Here is an 18,596-nt window from a genome sequence, read left to right as displayed (position 1 = left end):
ACTTCTGTTTCTGTCATTGCTCAAAAGGATTGGGCAAGCACTTGGGTTTATCAATATATTCCAACTATGATGAGACTAGTGCAAGTCATAAGCACTCAGGCAACACACTGCTAAACTGTAAACAAAAATGTTCAGAACGAATGATGTGAACACTCTTTCTTAGTCCTTCACTGGTGTTCACACTGTTTATATTGTGTTTGGATCACTGGGGTTCAGAATGGTTTAACTTGCATTGAAAGTAATGACCACAGGCGTGCAGGATTCATTTCAATATTCTACCAATACCTAGCCAATACCTCAAAATATGGCTTAACAACCACTTCTTTCAGGTGCTGATTGTGAAACTGTAACAGAGGTTCCACAGTGAGTTCCTACTTCACTTCATGAATCCACATTCTGTTCTGCCAGGGAATGTTAGTGGTACCAGCACTAACAAGAGTGCTCTTTAGAGATCTGTAACCTATGGAGACTCTCAAGTCACTTTCAGACTAGTCATCTTGTTAATAAGCCTTGTAATGATATCGAGGAAGTAGGTTAATTAAGTTTAAAAATCATTAAATAACTCCCAAAACCCTCAGAACTGAGACAGGTGAGTGACTGAGATATTCAGCTATGAAATGGAGAGCAGAATTTAAAACTTTTCAGAGCAGGTTATGAAGCTTCTTGGTGGCAAAATACAACAGAATAAACTCTTTATTCACAGCACAATGCTTTTTTTGCTTTCTTTGTGGAAAGACTTGAGTCCCACCATCAAGGAAAGCTTAAATCATAAGGGAATGTAATCCATTACAAAGTCAGAAGAGGAGAAAGATGAGTTTAGGTGGCTGGGATGAATTCAGATGAGGGAGAGTGAAAAAGGAATTTAGCAGTGACTGGACTTGATCCCCTCAGAGGTTATTTCTGGATATTCCAGTGGTGTTTGGCTTTTAAGTAGGTCGCAGTTTTTAGAAAAAAGTTCAATACTGTCTTTAATGTTGTGGCAGACTCAGAAATACTTTGGGACATTTGTCTTATGGCAAGACTTTTGTGCTTCTACATTTAAATGGTTGTGCTCAGTAAAAGAAAGCAGCTGAGGAATCAAACATGAGATTCAGGTTTTAAATTTAGAGAGTTTATTTTTCATTTTCACAAATGATGCCTCCAACAAAGAGAAAGGGCTTTAAAACTAGTTCATATTTATTGATATTAAGAGTAAACCAAACTGAGTTGTTACTTCAAAGACAGTATTTTAAAACCTAGTCTTGGGATCGTAAAGATTTTATGAGCTATTTCATGGCAAGATATCTCAAATTAACTGTTTTGCTAACTGTAAAAAGTTAGATAAGACAGAGGTTTTACTGCTCTTTGGTGTGAAAACTTATGACATCAAGAATTTACTACTTCAGGGAATTAGTTTTGAACTTTAGTCTGGTTTGCTGACTAATCACATGACTCATTTCCATTTTTCCTTTGGAAGGCGTGAACATTTTAGCATGCCCATTTAAAAAAGAAACCACACAGAATCCTATATAAACGACTTCCACAGATTCAGGCTATTGCTCCAACCCACTGGGATGATATAAGGTAAGAGTTACATAGATCTAGGGATGCCAAAGATATATTTTACGTTATGATTGGAAGTCATTAATTTTCTATTACTTGCTATTTAAGTAATAACTTAGGAAAAATACTTAAAAGTACTTTTGTGATAAAATATTTTGTTGGAATTTGCAGCTTTAGTTTAGTAGTTATCTTAAAATAAGAAATTATAGAATCATAGAAATCATAGACAATTTGGAAAGAATGTAAAGGAAACAATTCTTGTGTCAATTTTGAATTTACATTATTAGCAAAATAGAACTTACTCCTAGAAAGCCAGATTCTCATCTCCATATTTTTGCTGGGTGGCTTTTTAACAGTTTCTGCCTTTTCTGTTCTTAATGGAACCTAGAAGTAAATTTTTCAAAGTGTGAATCTGAGCAGTTATTCCTAATTTCACCTTTCAAAGCAAACCTCCAAGAAGTGATAACTCTGAGCGATGTGTGGGGCTGTGAAACAGCCTCATCATTGCTTCACTACTGTCAGTCAGTGACTGAGAAAGGCTCGTTGGGACCTGCTGTGTTATCCCTGGGATAGAAAACTTTTCCCACTGCCAAGAATCCCCCACAAAACCTTTCTAGAGGAGTCTCTTCCTCCTTGTGAGAAGTCCAGGAGGAGTGCAGGGCTTAGAGTGGGGCATCCTAGTGAGTTCTAATTAGTTCAATTGAATTGATTCGCATCTGACAAGTTCCTTTCTCAGAATCAAGGAAAAGGAAATCATCAGTCAATTCGATCCCAGGGTATGTGATTTGACCCCAAAGAGAATTCTTGTCTTTGCCATCTAATTTGTTGAAAAGATTCACCTTTTGTTAGCAGAGGTTAAACAGTAAAAAGGAAGTGTCTGTTCATGAGAGAGTTTGGGGAATTAAGTGGGGAATTCCCTCTGGAAGTAGAGACAAGAGGAAGAATGTAGTACAGAGCTCTGCTCACTTGTGGGCAGTGTCATTTGTCATCACAACCAACAGTAGATCATTCCAGATTAACTAAGTTTTGAACAAGTTTGTGCGTTTGTGGGAAGTTCATCTTTTAACCTCATATTTATTCAATGTTAAATGCATAATTGTAGGACTGGACTGACAGTGCTTCTGTCTGGTGCAGCCCATGAGATGGAGATCGATACTGCAGATGAAGTTGCTATTGTTGGAATAGGATGCAACTTTCCTGGAGGTAACTTTGGGGTGAAAGCAAAGCAGGCTGTGAGTGAACATTGAAAAGCAGAGACTTTTATTAATGTTGAAATGGAGGAAACCAACAATTGTTGGTTTGTACCTTAGTTAAATTTGTTACTTTACTGCTGGTGGGATCTTTTTGAAAGGTGGTGCTGTGGTGGAAACTACTTGGCTTGAATTTGTTTGCAGACAGACAAAGAGACAAACAGACAGACAAAAGAGGCAGCAGTGCTGGCTGTGGGCAGGGCATTGAGCTGCAGGTCAAACTCATACAAGTGAGCAGGATGGGTCTGGGATGATTTGAACTTTCTGTGTGTTCACTGGCTGGGTGTTTGTGCATTGTTACAAGACTCTGCATCCATAGGAACAAGGTAGATGAAGGGCTGGACATTCTTATCAGCAATGCTGATAAATAAACAGGTTGGGTTTTGCTAAAAGAAAGCTTCTTGCTTTATTAGAGTAGGTGGAGTAGATGCACTGAGATGGTCAGGAAATGGGGAGAGAAGGTGGTTAAGGATTTGGTGGGGTTCCTTTGCTTTTAGACAAGCAGTGAGGGGATCAGTCATGCTTTTTCATTTTCCTCTCACCAAAGAATGATCACTTCTTTCTGTGGCAGATCTGCTTGAGCAGCCCAGATTTACAGGTGGGAGGTCCTTGTTGCTGATTGTGCATTTCTGAGTCTGCGTGGGGAGGGGGAGTGCATCATTTAATGTGTTTTAAAAACTTTGTACAACAGGAGATGGAATTGACAATTTCTGGAAAGTCCTGGAGGAAGGCAAAAACTGCACCGTAGAAATCCCCCCCGAGAGATTTGATGCCAAGGAGTGGTATGATGCAGATGGTAACAAGCCAGGAAAAATATGCACAACACGAGCTGCTCTTCTCGATGAGTGAGTCTGGTACCCTGCTGCACCACTGACTTTTGTAGGACTTAGACTATGGGTACAGCTGCTCAGGGGCTGTGCTAGGGTGAAGAATAGCAAATTTCAGTAAGGTCAAAGTAAGTGTCTTTTATTTGAATTCCACATTCACCTAAAATCCTCTGGCTGTAGAACTTCATTCAAAGGAGAAGTTGACATGCACAGAAGAAATCTTTTTGCCTCCTGAAATGTATACTTGGCAGGGTTGAACCATAGGACCCAGAATCACTTTAGTGCTTAGTCCCATGTTAGATATAGAACCCTGCTCTGAAATCAAGAAATGATAGAAGGCCATATAAATCTGATCTTGGGATCCAAGATTAAAGTTGGACTTTGTCTTTTGTAAACATGGGCCTAGTTTGAAGACGTTTTTAAATATAAACACAAAGTATTTATGAATGTGTTGTTAGAGAAGCATGGGTATCGGTTGAAAACATCTCAGCTGATCCTCTATTTATTGGTTTTAAATTTAGAGCATTGGCCTGTATTTGCTAAAAGTAATCTGAAATTTTTGTAGAAACCAAGGTTCCGTAGGGGATTCTTTGCAGTGAGGAGAGATTCTCATTTTGTTTATAACTTGTTGAAGCTATGACCACATTACTGCAGAGGGAGTCTCTTGCTGCACATCTCATAGTTTGAGAAATCCAGTTGGTAGTAGTGCAATAACCATTAGAATAAAAATGGGTAGGAGTGGGCTCTTAACTCTGAAATGCAGAAGCATTCATAAAGTGATATATACATGAAACATCTTTAGCTTATAAACATTTTCTTCTGAATTTCATAAATGGGAACTATGGCCTAAACACCAGTTACTCCTTGGCTTTTTATGAAGTTCCAAAAAAATATTTATTGTGAGTCTAGAAGTAAGTGGATCTTATATACACATGTCATATTTTATTCTGGTCTGTGTATTTCAGATTTAATTCATTTGACAACCACCTGTTTGGTATTAATAATATGGAAGCAGAACGCATGGATCCGCAACAGAAATTACTGATAGAGTGCACATATAAAGCCCTGGAGGATGCAGGAGTCCCTGTGGAATCTATCAGTGGCTCCAAAACAGGTGTTTTTATTGGTAAGATGAAAATTTCATGGCAAAAAAAGTGTGTTTGAACCTCACAAAGATTGGAGCAATCCTTCATAACCTATCTAGCACTGGAGATCTAAGGCTACTCTGCTATGGCACTAGTGGTTACTTTTGGTAAGAATTACCAGGCTACTCTAGAAGTTCATGGTACAATTCTTGTATCTCTCCCCTCAATTCAGGAGGGACACTGAGGTGCTGGAGTAAGTCCAGAGAAGGGCATCAGAGCTGGGGAAGGGCCAGGAGCACAAGTCCTGTGAGGAACACCTGAGGGAGCTGGGGGTATAAAGCCTGAGAAGAGGAGGCTCAGTGGTGATTTTATTGCCCTCTACAACTGCTTGAAATGAGGGTGTAGTGATGTGGGGATCAACCTCTTTCACAGGCAGCTGGAGACAGGATGAGAGGTCATGGATTCAGGCTGTGCCAGGGGATTTTCAGGCTGAACATTAGGAAGAAATTCTTCACAGAAAGGGGTAATTGGATATGAGAATCAGTTGCCCAGAGAGCTGATGGAGTTTCCATCCTTGGAGGTGTTTGAGGAAAGACCGGATGTGGCACTTCATGCCATTGTCTAGTCAACAATGTGTAATTTGAGCACAGGGTGGATTCAATGACATCAGTGGTCTTTCCCAATCTAACTGATTATGTGATTTTGTGATTGTGTCTCTGTGGAGCAGAACAAGGATGTTTATCCCAGAGATGTGCTGCCCTACCTCCCCATGGTCTCGACTCATTTTGGTTTTTTTAACATTTCTTGGTTATTACTCACAATCCGTTGTTGCTCCCTGGCAATCTGGCAATTAGTGTTTGACATGTACACATTAGCCCCTTATTTTCTGGGCTTCCACACAGGCCTACACTTTCCCTCCAATATGCTATTTTCCAGTATAATTTTAGTTAAGGTGTTCTGCAGATTAATATAATTTTAAAGCAGCAGAAATCCTCCTGTGGACATTAGAAGGGTACCAAAGTGCACTTGTCCAACTGCCTTTGTCAGTAGCCAAAAAGTTACGGAGGAGATGATACCAGATGCTGTTAAAAGAAATTTAAAAGACAATAGTAGAGTATCAGCACATTATTGCTTGTGTAATCTGTGTCTCTTTAAAAAGGAGTTTTCTGGGGCAGTTTGGCTGATCTACCTAAAGGGGAAATGCTTTAGATTACCTTTTAGCCTGAGAGATGCTCTTCTTCCATGGAGGGCACTAGTCCTTGCTCTCTGAATAGAGCTACTGCACTTTCCACACGTGCTCATGGACTTGGGGATCCACCATATTTCAAGCGTAGTGTTCTCAGAAGGAGGACATGAGTGCTCTCACAGGCCCTGCTCTTCTTTACTATTTCTTATTGCTTGCAAGTATGAAAAAAAAGATAAATACAAAGTATTGGATGTAGTTTGTGCTGTGACCTTTCACTTGGTACATCTGAGGAACTGAAGCTAATGTCTTGTACATTTATGTCTGAATTACCCTCTTTATAACTTGTTGATGTTAAATGTTCTCACAGCTAAACTAAAACAAGTTAGTCTCAAAAATATATCTCAGTCTCAAAGTGAGATACACATGTCTAAGCAGACTTACAGAGAACTTAGCTGCATGATACAGTGAGCTGAGCCATCAGAAAGGGCATTTCCTGGGCAGGTAGGAATTTCCTGTCATTTCTTGGGCAGGTAGGAATTTCCAGTGTTATGTATGTTTGTGTCTGCTGAGTCCAGGGGAAATTGCTGTGACTTCTCCCTTTGACTTGTGTTGGAGCAAAGCTTTGTGACAGGAGCCCTGATGCCCTATGGTTCCATCTTAACACTGAAAAGCAAACCACACCACCAGGTTTTGAGCTGTACAAGCCTATGGTTGACTTGGGTTAACTTGACACGTATCGGATGTTTTCCAGGTCTCATGAATCGAGACTATGAAATCATAACCAGCAGAGCTGTGAGTGAAATAAATCATTATGATGGTACTGGAACAGCAATGAGCATTGCTGCCAACAGGGTGTCTTTCACCTTTAATCTTACTGGACCGTCTCTGACTGTCGACACTGCGTGTTCGTCTTTCCTTTTTGCCCTGCACTACGCCTTGCAAGCCATTAAATCAGGTAATGGGACTGAAGAGGTGCTGGACAATGAAATGGGAATTCCTACTGTTTCTGTCTATCACCACATGAATATGTGTCTGTTTGACTCCAGGAGACTGTGAGGCAGCAATCTGTGGTGGGGTGAACTGCATCATTGATCCCCGGACCTTTGTATCTCTCAGTAAAGCCAAAATGATCTCTCCGGAGGGCATAAGCAAACCCTTCTCCAAAAAAGCAGATGGCTATGGAAGGGGAGAAGGCTGCGGTGTTGTTTTCCTTAAACCACTGAAAAAGGTAAGATTGCTTGTGAAGCAGCCTGCTGTACTGATTGCTTGCCTGAATTTTGTGTCTTCAGCTCTAATAATGACTATTCCAGACAAATTTTTCCAATTCAAGTTTTAGATTAATGAAGCATTTCTTTAGAATTTATCAACTTTCCCTAACACAGGGAAAGGATCTCACATTTAAAAGTTAGCATCATATTCTGGTTGTTCTTGGCTGTATTGTGTTGTTTTGTTCTCTTCTTTGCAGAGAAAGCATGAGTTTATTAAAGATAATTTAATTTTTCATGGGACAGGCAAAGGAAGATTACAGCAAAATCTGGGGTGTGATAAACGTCAGTGCAGTCAATCAGAATGGCAGGTCCACAACTCCAATCACGAGACCATCTCAAATAGAGCAAGAGAAGTTGCTGCGCAGCATTTATGAACGTCATGTTGATCCCTCAGTTGTGCAGTACATTGAAGCCCATGGCACAGGAACTGCTGCTGGAGATCCTACAGAAGCTGAGAGCCTGGGGAGTGTCATTAGCAAAAACAGGTCTTCTCGAGTCTCCATTCTGAAAATCGGTTCAGTGAAAGGAAATATTGGACACACTGAATCAGCTGCTGGAGCAGCCGGGTTAATCAAAGTGCTCCTGATGATGCATCATGGAAAGATTGTTCCATCCTTGCATTACTCAAAGGAGATGAGCAGCATCGATACAGAGAAATTAAAGCTTGCAGTTGCCACAGCTGTAGAGCCCTGGGAAGAATCCAGTGAGTATGGAAGAGTAGCTGGCATCAACTGCTTTGGATTTGGAGGAACCAATGCTCATGTTGTGGTCAGGCAGGTGAAGCAGCCAGAGCCTCTTCCTGCCTTTAAGAAGCCTCTGGAGTTAGTTCTGCTGTCAGCAGCATCCCCTAAGTCTCTTCAGATGACAATGGCCGACACAGCTGAGCAGCTGAGCACAAGGAACTCTGTAAGTCTCCCAAGCCTGGCCTATACTTCTGCCTGCAGAAGAAGCCACGCCAGCTACAGGTACCGAAAAGCATTTGTCACAAATTCCCTCCAACACTTGCAGCAAGAGCTGAAGCTGGCAGCGAGTGCAGAACCTGCCATGTCCAAAGTGGAACCACAGCTGGTGTTTGTGTTCTGCGGCAACGGCGTAACGCTGAAGGAGCTCAGTGAGGCACTGCTGAGCTCAGAGCCGGTGTTCAGAGACAAGTGTAAGGAAATAGAAGACCTTTTTCAGCAGCACGCTGCCATCAGCCTCCTGCCGGCAAGGAATCATAGCCCAAAGGACTTGTTGAATCCAGAGCTTTCTCAGCCCTTGCTGTTTGCCCTGCAGGTTGCTGTAGCTTCCCTCCTGAAGCACTGGGGTATTAAGCCCGTTGCTGTTGTTGGCCACTCGGTGGGGGAAGTTGCTGCTGCACACATTGCTGGGTACCTGTCCCTGGCAGATGCGGTCAAAGTGATTTATCACCGGAGCAGGCTGCAGGCAAAGACTCCCAGCGGCAGAATGCTGGTGGTTGGAAACATCCCCGTTGAAGAGATTGCTGAACGCCTGCATCCCTACTCAGGAAAGGTGTGCATTGCCGCTTTCAACAGCCCCATTTCCTGCACCTTGTCTGGGAGTGTAGAGGCTGTGGAAGCTGTCCAGAGAGAGTTAGCTGAAGCTTTCAGACAGAGAAACATCTTTCTTCATGTTTTAAATGTTCCAGCTGCGTACCACAGCCCCAGCATGGATATGATACTCAGGGAGCTGGAGAAGCAGATAGAGCCTTTAGAAAAGCAGAAGGGGGAAATGGAAGTGATTTCAACATTGACTGGCATGGCTGCATCTGGAAATGACTTTGCTCAGGGCAAATTCTGGGCTCAGCATACTCGTGAGCCTGTTGCTTTCACACAAGCCATCCAAACTGCAGCCAGAGGCAGGGAAAACGTGGTGTTTGTGGAAATAAGTCCTCACCGAGCCCTGCAGCGAAGCATAAAAGAAACACTAGGGAAAGGCACAAAGGTGTTCTCCTCTTTGCAAACAGATGCAGAATATCAGACACTCTTCACCCTGGTAGGAAATCTGTTTGAATTGGGATTTAATCCCAACTGGCAGCACTTTTATAACGGGTATCAAAGTGTTCCTGTGGCCATTCCTCGATATCAATTTGATCGCCAAAAACTCATGAGTTGCCTGGATATCCATCAGCAAGCAAACCAAAGAGGTGTCAGAGCCAGTCATCCTTTGATTTATGGCATAAACAGTGACAGCTTGGACTTTGGCTGCCTGGTGTCCCAGGAAACGACACCGTACTTATATGAGCACAAGAACAATGGGGTGGCCTTAGTCCCTGGTGCTTTCTATGTGGAGCTTGCTCTGGCCTCTGTGATCAGCAGCTTAGAACCTAAAGTGCCTCTGAGCACCTGCCAGCTGAGTATCAGTTTTTCTGCACCATGTGTTCTTACACAGAATTCCCAAATGCTGGGTGTCAAGCTGAGTCCACAAAAAGCCATGACAACCTTTGAGGTTCTCTCTTCCTCCAACGCAGTTTATGCTTCTGGCCAAGTGGTAAAGGGGCTTGAAGGTGTGGTGGAAGAAAGCAGCATCTCCTTCCAAGCCATCTATCGAAGATGCAAGTCAGTGATTAGCAGAGAGGAGCTTTATGAAGCACTGTCTCAGGTTGGCTTTCAGTATGGCTCCATATTCAGGCAGCTCAGTGATGTGCATTATTGCCAGGAGCTAAAGGAAGCTATAACAAGTATAAAGGTGAATGAGGAGACGGCCGGAGACATGTACAGCTACTGTATCCACCCAGTGCTGCTCGACTGTTTTCTGCAGATGACTGCTGTCCTGACCTCAAGGACACTCCACTCCAGAGCAGGCTTTCCTTCAGGGATAGGAAGCCTGGTGGTGCTCCGCCCGCTGCAGGAGGAAATGATGATATACATGAGAATGAGCAAATCCACTGGGAACTGCCTTGAGGTCTGTGGATGTTTTGTGGACAAACACGGCTCTGTGTTGGCTGAGCTCAAGCGTGTTGCCATCACTTTCATGAAGGAATCGTCTTCCAGAGACAATGAGTTTCTGTTTCAAAACAAATGGAAAGAAGTCTCTCTTTCACAGACAATTGGACATCTGGGGTTTAAGCCCAGAGTCCTTGTGTTTGCAGACAAATTTGGGATAGCTGAGCAGCTCAAGAAACACTTGCACCCTGCTTCGAGATATGTCATGTATGAAGGCTGGGAATGCCTCGTGGAAGGCGAAACACAGAATAAAATGAGAGCAGAGGTTAAGGATTATGATGAAATTCTCTTCCTGTGGGGAATTCAAAAGGTAAATGAAGATTCCCCAAGGAAAGCAGTAGATCAGTTGGCAAAGTGCTGCGAAGCCTTTCGCCAGGTAGTGGTGGCACTAAGAGAGAAGATGTCTCGCGGTTCTGTCAGAGTGATCACCTACAGAACAACAGAGAGATATGTGGACCACGTTAACTGTGGGTTTGCATTGTATGGCATGACCAGAACCTGTACTGTTGAAGTTCCAGAAATCACCTTTCAGTTGATTGACCTCGGTTCTTCCACTTCCCTGGACATCTCAGTGTTAGCAGATGTTCTTGTCAGATACAAAGGTGGGGACTATCCAGAGGTCTGCATCAGCCAGGGAAGAATTTACGTGTCCGAAATCAGACGCACACCTTTTGTAGATGCAGATTATATCCAACCCATAAGATCACTCCAGAAATCACAGTCATTCACTTTGTACACTTCTGATCCATACACAGCAAAAGACTTGTCTGGAGAATTATCCATCAGTCCGGCTACTCACCTTGACAAACAGAGTGTTGAAATTCAAGTGGATAAAATTTGTCTGCACTCAGAAGATTATTTTCCCGTTAGTGTTTCCAGCTGCAACTTTGGTAATACACTGTATTGGAACTCCCAGGCAGGAGACAAACACAGGCTTCTAGCTCTTGATTTCAGTGGCACAGTCACTGCAACAGGCAGTGATGTGAAAAAAGTGAAAGTGGGAGATCATGTGGTTTCATGTTATCCCACTGCTGCATCATCCAGAGTCCAGATTCCAGGAACAGTTTGTTTCCATGCAAGGAAATTCCCATTCCTCCAGAATGTCCCTTGTGTGTCATACTTCATCATTGCATGGGAAATCTTCACTCAGAGGTTACCCAAAGGAAAACATGGCAGAACATTGGGTATTATTACTACAGAGCCATCCTCGGTTTTGTGCCACGTTCTTTCTGCAGCAGCCGAAGAGATGGGTTGGAGAACAGTCCTTGCAAAGCCCACTCCTAACCTGTTCCAGTATATCAACTTGTGCAGTGCCCTTGTTATTCTTCCTCCAGTCAACAGACTGTCTCAGGAGGACCTGGCCCAAATGTCCTTTCTTAAAGATGTGGTGATCGTGTGTGGCAGTCAACAGTCGGAATGCATCCAGAATGTCAGTGAAATTGATCATGAAAACGTCAGCTTTCATATCCTGGCTGTTGCCAGCCTTTTCCGGAAAGCGCCTCTAAAGGAAGTGCAGAAGACTGTACATGCCTGGATCAGTTCCGTGGATATGAAACGGTTTAGAAATCTTTCAGGTTCTGTTTTTCAGCAGACTGAGAACTTTGAAGGGCTAAATTCTGTGATGTCCTATTTCACCTGCCCTTCTGTCCTGCTTGCTGTCCTGGGAAGGCAGAAGGACATCAGTGTGCTTTCAGATATCCCGCTGTACGAGCCCCAGAAGCAGCTGTTCAAGCAGAATGCCGTTTATGTAGTCGCTGGAGGGCTCACTGGACTTGGCTTTGAAACGGTGAAATTCATAGCCGAGAACGGGGGACGGTGTATTGCAATTCTGTCCAGGAGAATTCCCAGCAGTGAGAAGCAAGAAGAGTTAAGGGCTTTGCAGCAGCAGTACAAAGGGAGCAAAGTAGTGTCTGTGCAGTGTGATGTGGCTTCGAGCAATGATGTTGAGAAAGCTTTCCAGTCCATTGCCAACACCTTTGTGGGGAGTCCGATCAAAGGGGTGTTCCAAAGTGCTGTTGCTTTACATGACGGCCACCTTGAAGTGCTGAAGCTGGCTGACTTCCACAAAGTGCTGAGCCCAAAAGTAGCAGGGACCCTCAATCTTCACTGGGCTACCAGAGACCAGGAGCTTGACTACTTTGTGTGCTACTCCTCTGTTACTTCCTTTCTGGGCAATGCCACCCAAACAAACTATGCAGCTGCAAACTCTTTCCAGGATGTCTTCTGCCTCTACAGGAGGAACTGTGGGCTCTCAGGCCAGGCCATTAACTGGGGTGCTTTGAACCTTGGCATTCTGCTCAACCAAAACCACATTCAGAGCATTCTGGGATCCAAGGGCATAGACATTCTGCAAGTGCATGAAATTCATGACTGTCTCAGGAAGACCTTACTTATAAACAGCCCGCAGCAAGCTGTGGTCAAATTGAACTTTCAAACTTTGTATCATCATGTTTTTAGTCAGATTACTTCTCTCAAAAGTCGCTTCATATCACTTATGTCAGAAGATTTCAAGAACAAGATTGAAACGTCTGAGGAAACTGAAGTCCCAGAGACCACCTTTCTCAAATCTGAGGATTACATCACCTCACTGGTGAGTGACCTCACAGGAGTGAACGCAGATGAACTAACCATGAATACGCCACTTTCGTCTTTGGGCATGGACTCTATGTTAGCCATGACAGTTCAGAACCGTGTCTTTCGGGAGCGAAAGGTGGACATTCCCATTGTGAAACTGCTTGATCCTCACACAACTCTGTCAAGTTTAGTGGTGGTGTTAGAAGAAACAAGCGATGCAAATGGAACAGTTGAAAAGAAGAATGCTGTGGTTGAAAGTGCAGAAAATGGGAGCTGGCTATAGGAATCTTCCCAATCAGGAATTGTGTAACTTTGGCAATACTCAGTCCTTTTGCAGCATGTCAGAATGTGTAATTGCAGAACGTCTGGTGATGCTGAATGTACTCGTCTGCACTGACTCAGAAAAACCCGCACCAGGTTTTTCTGCCATTATTCTGCTAGCTGTGTTAATTTCAGTCAGTTGTTTGACTTTTTACTTTCAATGTATTTTACCTTAATTTTCAATAGTTTTTACTGGAAATAAGTGGGTAATTTCGTACACATTTTATTGCACATTGCATTTTTAAAATTGTATTCAAGTTTTGATGAAATCTGTATATTTGCACCTCTAAACAGTAAATATACACATAAAGCTGCCTAAGTTTATCAGCATTTTTGTCATACTATATTGTTAATATATAATTATTTTTTAATATTACCAAATATTTTTAAATATAGGCATATTTTTGAAAGTCTGATGTCTTCAAAAATATTAAAAATTTACCAAGTGTTACCACTTGTGAAGCATACATAAAAGCAAATGTTTTTTAGTATGAATTAACAAATTTTTATGAAAGCCTAAATAAACAAGAGTACTAAAATGGTTTTTAAAAAACCCCAATGTGTATTTTTATCCTATTTTAATTTTTACCCTTTATGTGCTCTCCTACTTCAAATTTTTGTAAGCCTAATATCTGCCCTGCTTTTGTTCCAGTGAGAAAAAACAGACTTTTCTGCAAAGACACTGAAGAACACTTTGTTTTTAGTCTTTTAACATAGGAATAGGGTATGGTATCATTTCTCCCTTTTCTCCCTAATTCTGGTGAGTTGTCCCTTGCAGATCTGATTATATTCTCCAGTGTCTGGAGTATCCATGGTCTATGAAATAATCTGATCTCCAGGCTGAAAAGTTCCCTTAGTCTCTCTTAGCTCTCGTGCGCCAACCCCAAAGATCTTGGTGGTTTTATGCTAAAAGTGTTCAGGCTTATCTATATCTTTCTCATGGTAGAGGGCCCAGAGCTGGAGCAGGGTTCAGGATGGGATGTAATGAGTCAAGTGTGGTGTACTGGTGGTGCGTGTTACACCAGTATGATGCAGAGTTCCCTGCCCAGCTGGCTGTTGGCTTGCATTGCTGTCAGTGTGCAGTGAACTCGTGTTCAGTCCACTTCACCCAGGCTGCTCTGCAGCCAGTCAGCGCCTGCACTGTAATGCTGTGGTGCTTTGCCTGTCTCACATGCAGAATAGGTGCAAGAGGCTAAGCCATCCCAGGAGCAAGGCCTTGCATTCACTATGGTTGGAAATAATGAAGATTCTGTAAAGCTGTTTGTCCTTGTGAATAGTGGCCCTCCCTTTCAATGTGCCAAATGCTCTCACCTGACTTGTTGGCTTGGCTGTTAATAAAGAGCCTGCAGGGGGCTGCTACTGACTCACTGCCAGATGGACTTGGCACAGCTGATATCACCCCTTAGACCTAGCAGGCCAGTGAATACTCCACCTATCTTATAGTTGTCTTTTTCAATCTACCTGGCATCAGTTTGGCTACAAGGATGCATTGGGACACTGCTGAAAGTCTTTATGGAATCAAGGTGCATGAAATCTCCCTCTCCTCAGTGTTTTCATTCTTCAAGGTAATCAGGCTAGTCAGCCCCCATATCTCTGTGGAAAATCCATGATGGCTGTTCCTAACCACTTTTTTGCTCATGTCCCCTACTACCTGAGTCCTTCTGAGTTTATGGTTCTGTATGGGCAGAGATCCTTGCGACCTTGCCCAAACATTTTGGAGGGAAACGTGGTAATGAAGTGAGGAGCAGTTAACTGTATACATGTATATACATATGCAGAAAGGCACAGGGAGGATTTCAAATTCATAGTGGTTCTGGTGTGGCATAACCTGACCAACAGCCAGGCAAATTACAAAGCAGAGAATTTGTTCTCTGCAACACATTTGTTGTACTCATTTTCTGTGCTGTTCCCTGTGCAAAAACACAAGAACCTTGTAGCACTGATGTCAAGGTCAAAGCAGTAATCCAACAGGGCTGCTTTGCACAGCAGGAGTAGATAAAGGTATGTTAGAAAGATGTTAGTTGTATGACAATCTCTCATGGATGTCCACATTGCACGTTATGACTGAATCTATTGATTCCAGCCTTTATACGGACAGGTCTCATTCTAAAAGATTGAAGCACCAACTTTGGCTGGCTGCAGTTCTTTGGTTTTCTCTCACCAAAGCAATCACTGCTCTGTCAGAACTGTGAAATCTCTCTTATCTCTTCTGTATGTTTTGCTTTTGACTGCTTCTGTGAATCTGCCATAAATATTCCAAAGGTCAGAATGGTTGAACAAAAACAAGATCATTGCCAGCCTCCAGAAACACAATGAGAAACCTAAGCTCAAAATACGCTCTGGCAAAGCTTTTTCAGCTGCAGCCAGGGCAATTAGAATTAGCAGTTTGTAACATAGGGTAAGGCAGCAATGGCAGAGCACTGACTACTCTTTCATTTGTGCCTGATAAATATATAGAGCATATCACCAGAAAAATAGCCCAGAAAATCCACACAGATGACAAAATAGCTCAGAGATATGACTGATGTCCTGAAGGCAGCAACTAGCTGAAGGAGAAGGCAAAGATATCAACAAGCAACAGAATGGAGGGCAAAACCAGAAAGAGCCTGCAGTACTGTAAGAGCAGTGAGAAGTCCTGAGTCCTGTTCTGTCCTACCAAACATCATAAATGGAACAGGTAAACAGCCCTTTGCAGCTGGCAATGCTTTTTCTAATACAGCCCAGGGTAGCATTGGCCTTCTTGGACCTCAGGACACATTCTTGATGGACAGCTGAAGGACAACTTCTTGTCCTCCAGAACCCCCAGGTCCTCCTTCAAAGAGCTGCTTTCCAGCAGGTTGAGCCCCAACCTGTCCTGGTGCAGGGGGTTATTCCTCCCCTGGTGCAGGACCTGTGGGAGCTCAGCACATCACTCATGATGTCCAGAGCTACCGAGAGAATCCTTGGGGGGCTCGGGAGTCTTGCAAAGTTGCCAAAAGCACTTGGTGGCTTGATTTTGATCCATCTAGGGATGTGCCACTGATGTATGAGGAGATGGAACCTGTGAGAATCACTCGGGTGTGAATGGTGAAGGGAAGACATCATTATAGGGTAAATCACAGATTTTGGGGTTTTGGTACAGGGGGCGTTATGGAGACAAGATGGAGGAATCAGGGCGTGTCACCAGGCTCTTCTTTCTTCTTCCTGTCTTCCATCTTCTGTTGTGGTGTTGGCACTTGTGGATTGGTCTAGGGTGAGAGTGTACTTGGTGATGAGGGTGATAGGTATTGGGGATAAAAAGTAAATATGATATACGTAGTTTTTGTTATAAAAGATGCTACCGCCTTGGGGGTGGGCAGAGTGCCTTTGGCTGCCATGCTTGTCAGATCCTTCGGGCAGAGAAGGGACTTTGTAGATAAGAAAGAATAAACAATTCTGAAGACCGAAAAAACCTAGAGTCCAGACTCATCTTTTGAGGCGCAGCGTGCAAGAACCATCCTAAGCGTGTGTGGGAGCAGAGACAGACAGCCGAACCCCATAGGACCCTGCACTTGCCCTTGTTGAATTTCAGGCTATTCTTCTCTGTCCATCTCTCCAACCTGTCAAGGCCCCTCTGAAGGGTTGCACAGCCCTCTGGGGTATGGGCCACTCCTGCCAGCTTTGTGAACTTGCTGGAACAGAAGAGGCCTCTGCCCCTTCGTTCGAGCCATTGATGAATAAGTTAAACAATACTGAGCCTGGTATTGAACCCTGGGGGGCCCCAGTAGTGACAGGCCTCCAGCTACACCCGGTGCCACTGATTATCGCCTCTGGGATCTGGTGTTCAGCCAATTTATTTTAAATAGATTTAAAAGGTTTTTTTTTCTTCATCAGCTGTCAAACCTGATTGCAGAGACCTGTACTGCTACTTCCTCCTGAAAAAATGATGGTCTTCTCATAACCTGAATTGTACTTAGATAAATTACTTGTGGGGGAAAAAAAATAAATCTGTATCTGTGTTTAACAAAAGGCTTTTAGTGACAATGTTCTTTGGTGTTTGCAATTAATCTCAGATAGTTAACTACATAGGGGTATTTTTAATGATTCTGAGCCCTCAGTGTCCAAACTCTCAATGCTGTCATTAGAGGAAGGATCCCATTAACAGGATGCTTATTCAGTAATCAGATAAATGTGACACTGGGACAATACTTGAAAAACTATTAATTTTTCCAGGCAGAGCCTGAAGTGATATGACATTTGGACAAACTGCTAAAACACCTGGCTCCCCTTCTCTGAGTACAACCGTAAATGCAATTAGTCAGATATGTTCTAAACAGAAGCAACACAAATACAAAATTAATGGCACAAAGCCCTAATGTTTCTTCGGAAAATGTGCTCGTGGATGGACTTTTTGCTTAGGCACAAAACATTGCTTCATCAAAACATTGTCCTGTTGCATAACAAGACCTTGCAGGCTGAACTAATAAATGCATTATCCTGCAAGTAAACCAGTGTCTGTTTCTGGTTTTGCCTGGATCATAAAACACCTGATAACATCCATATTGGCCTGGAGGCGTGTTCTGCACCTGGATCAGGGGCCACAGCCAGCCTGTGGCAGGACTATGACACGGCAGTGGCCAAAGCTCTGCCAGGGCCCGAGACCAGGGCTGGCTGTGGCCATGGCCTCCCCACTGTGCCTCTGGGAGCCTTTTCCCCATGGTCCCAGCTGATCTGCCTCGGCCCCAGGGCCAGCCAGCCAAACCCCAGGATCTCATGAAGCCAACATGTGTTTCCTGCTTCAGATAACACTCCAGAGATGTAGGCATTCAGTTGATAGTGGGAATGTTACTGATAATGGCTTCTTTCAGTCATCCCTGACAAGTGCATCAAACATTGATTTTCACTGTAAAGTAAAAATGCCGTATCGTAAATGGACCCATGTAAAAGTTTTACTTAATGTAGTCAACAGATTAAGACAGATTAAGTCAACAGATTAAGCCTTACTCAACAGGCTGTTCCTATGGTACTGGTGGAATGTAATCCTGACTCTGCTACTCAGTGTTTGCACCTGTGACCTCAGAGCCAATTATAAGAAATGGTGACATTAGTAAAAAAACAAGACATACATTTTGCAAGACCCTTGGAAAGCTACAGCAAAATTATTCAGACACGTGAGGCTGTTTGGATGATGAAGGGACTAGAGCACCTCACATGTAAGGAAAGATGTGGCAGCTGGGATTGTTCAGGAGAGAAGGAGGCTCAGGGGCATCTTATTAGTTCATATAAATTTATGAGGGGAGGGTGCAAAGGGGGCAGAGCCAGGCCCCACTGGTGCCCAGTGACAAAACCAGAGGTAACAGGTGCAGACTGAAGCATGAGAGGTTCCCTCTGAACACCAGAAAACACTTTTTTTTGTGAGGATGACCAAGCACTGGCACAGATTGCCTGAGGAGGTTATGAGTCTCCATCCTTGAAGGTATTCAAAAGTCTTTTAGACATGGTCCTGGCACCAGGTTCTGTGTGTTCTGGTTTGAGCAGGGAGTTAGTCCAGATGGCTTCTGGAGATCTCTGCCAAGCTGCTGTGATTCTGTGAAATCCATTGGCAGATGGATTTGATAATCTTCATCAGTTCAAATCTTG

General features: G+C 43.3%; 1 protein-coding gene across 3 annotated transcripts; it reads left to right on the top strand.

The window, feature by feature from the left end:
* Nucleotides 1-540: 540 nt before the first annotated feature.
* LOC132324745 (uncharacterized) lies at nucleotides 541-16,985 on the top strand. 3 transcript variants are annotated; one of them, XM_059841220.1, is made up of 7 exons: nucleotides 541-1,563; nucleotides 2,677-2,745; nucleotides 3,484-3,637; nucleotides 4,585-4,745; nucleotides 6,642-6,845; nucleotides 6,937-7,118; nucleotides 7,402-16,985. In XM_059841220.1, the coding sequence occupies exons 2-7, from the start codon at nucleotides 2,685-2,687 to the stop codon at nucleotides 12,958-12,960; spliced, it is 6,321 nt and encodes a 2,106-aa protein (XP_059697203.1). In that variant the 5' UTR covers nucleotides 541-1,563; nucleotides 2,677-2,684; the 3' UTR covers nucleotides 12,961-16,985. The 3 variants fall into 3 exon arrangements, with proteins under 3 accessions (XP_059697203.1, XP_059697194.1, XP_059697189.1); XM_059841211.1 differs by having other exon boundaries at nucleotides 2,645-2,745; XM_059841206.1 differs by lacking the exon at nucleotides 541-1,563 and having other exon boundaries at nucleotides 2,631-2,745.
* Nucleotides 16,986-18,596: the final 1,611 nt, after the last annotated feature.

This window comes from Haemorhous mexicanus, chromosome 1, assembly GCF_027477595.1.
Source record: "Haemorhous mexicanus isolate bHaeMex1 chromosome 1, bHaeMex1.pri, whole genome shotgun sequence".
Lineage (NCBI taxonomy): Eukaryota > Metazoa > Chordata > Aves > Passeriformes > Fringillidae > Haemorhous > Haemorhous mexicanus.
This window is presented reverse-complemented; position numbering and strand designations above follow the sequence as displayed.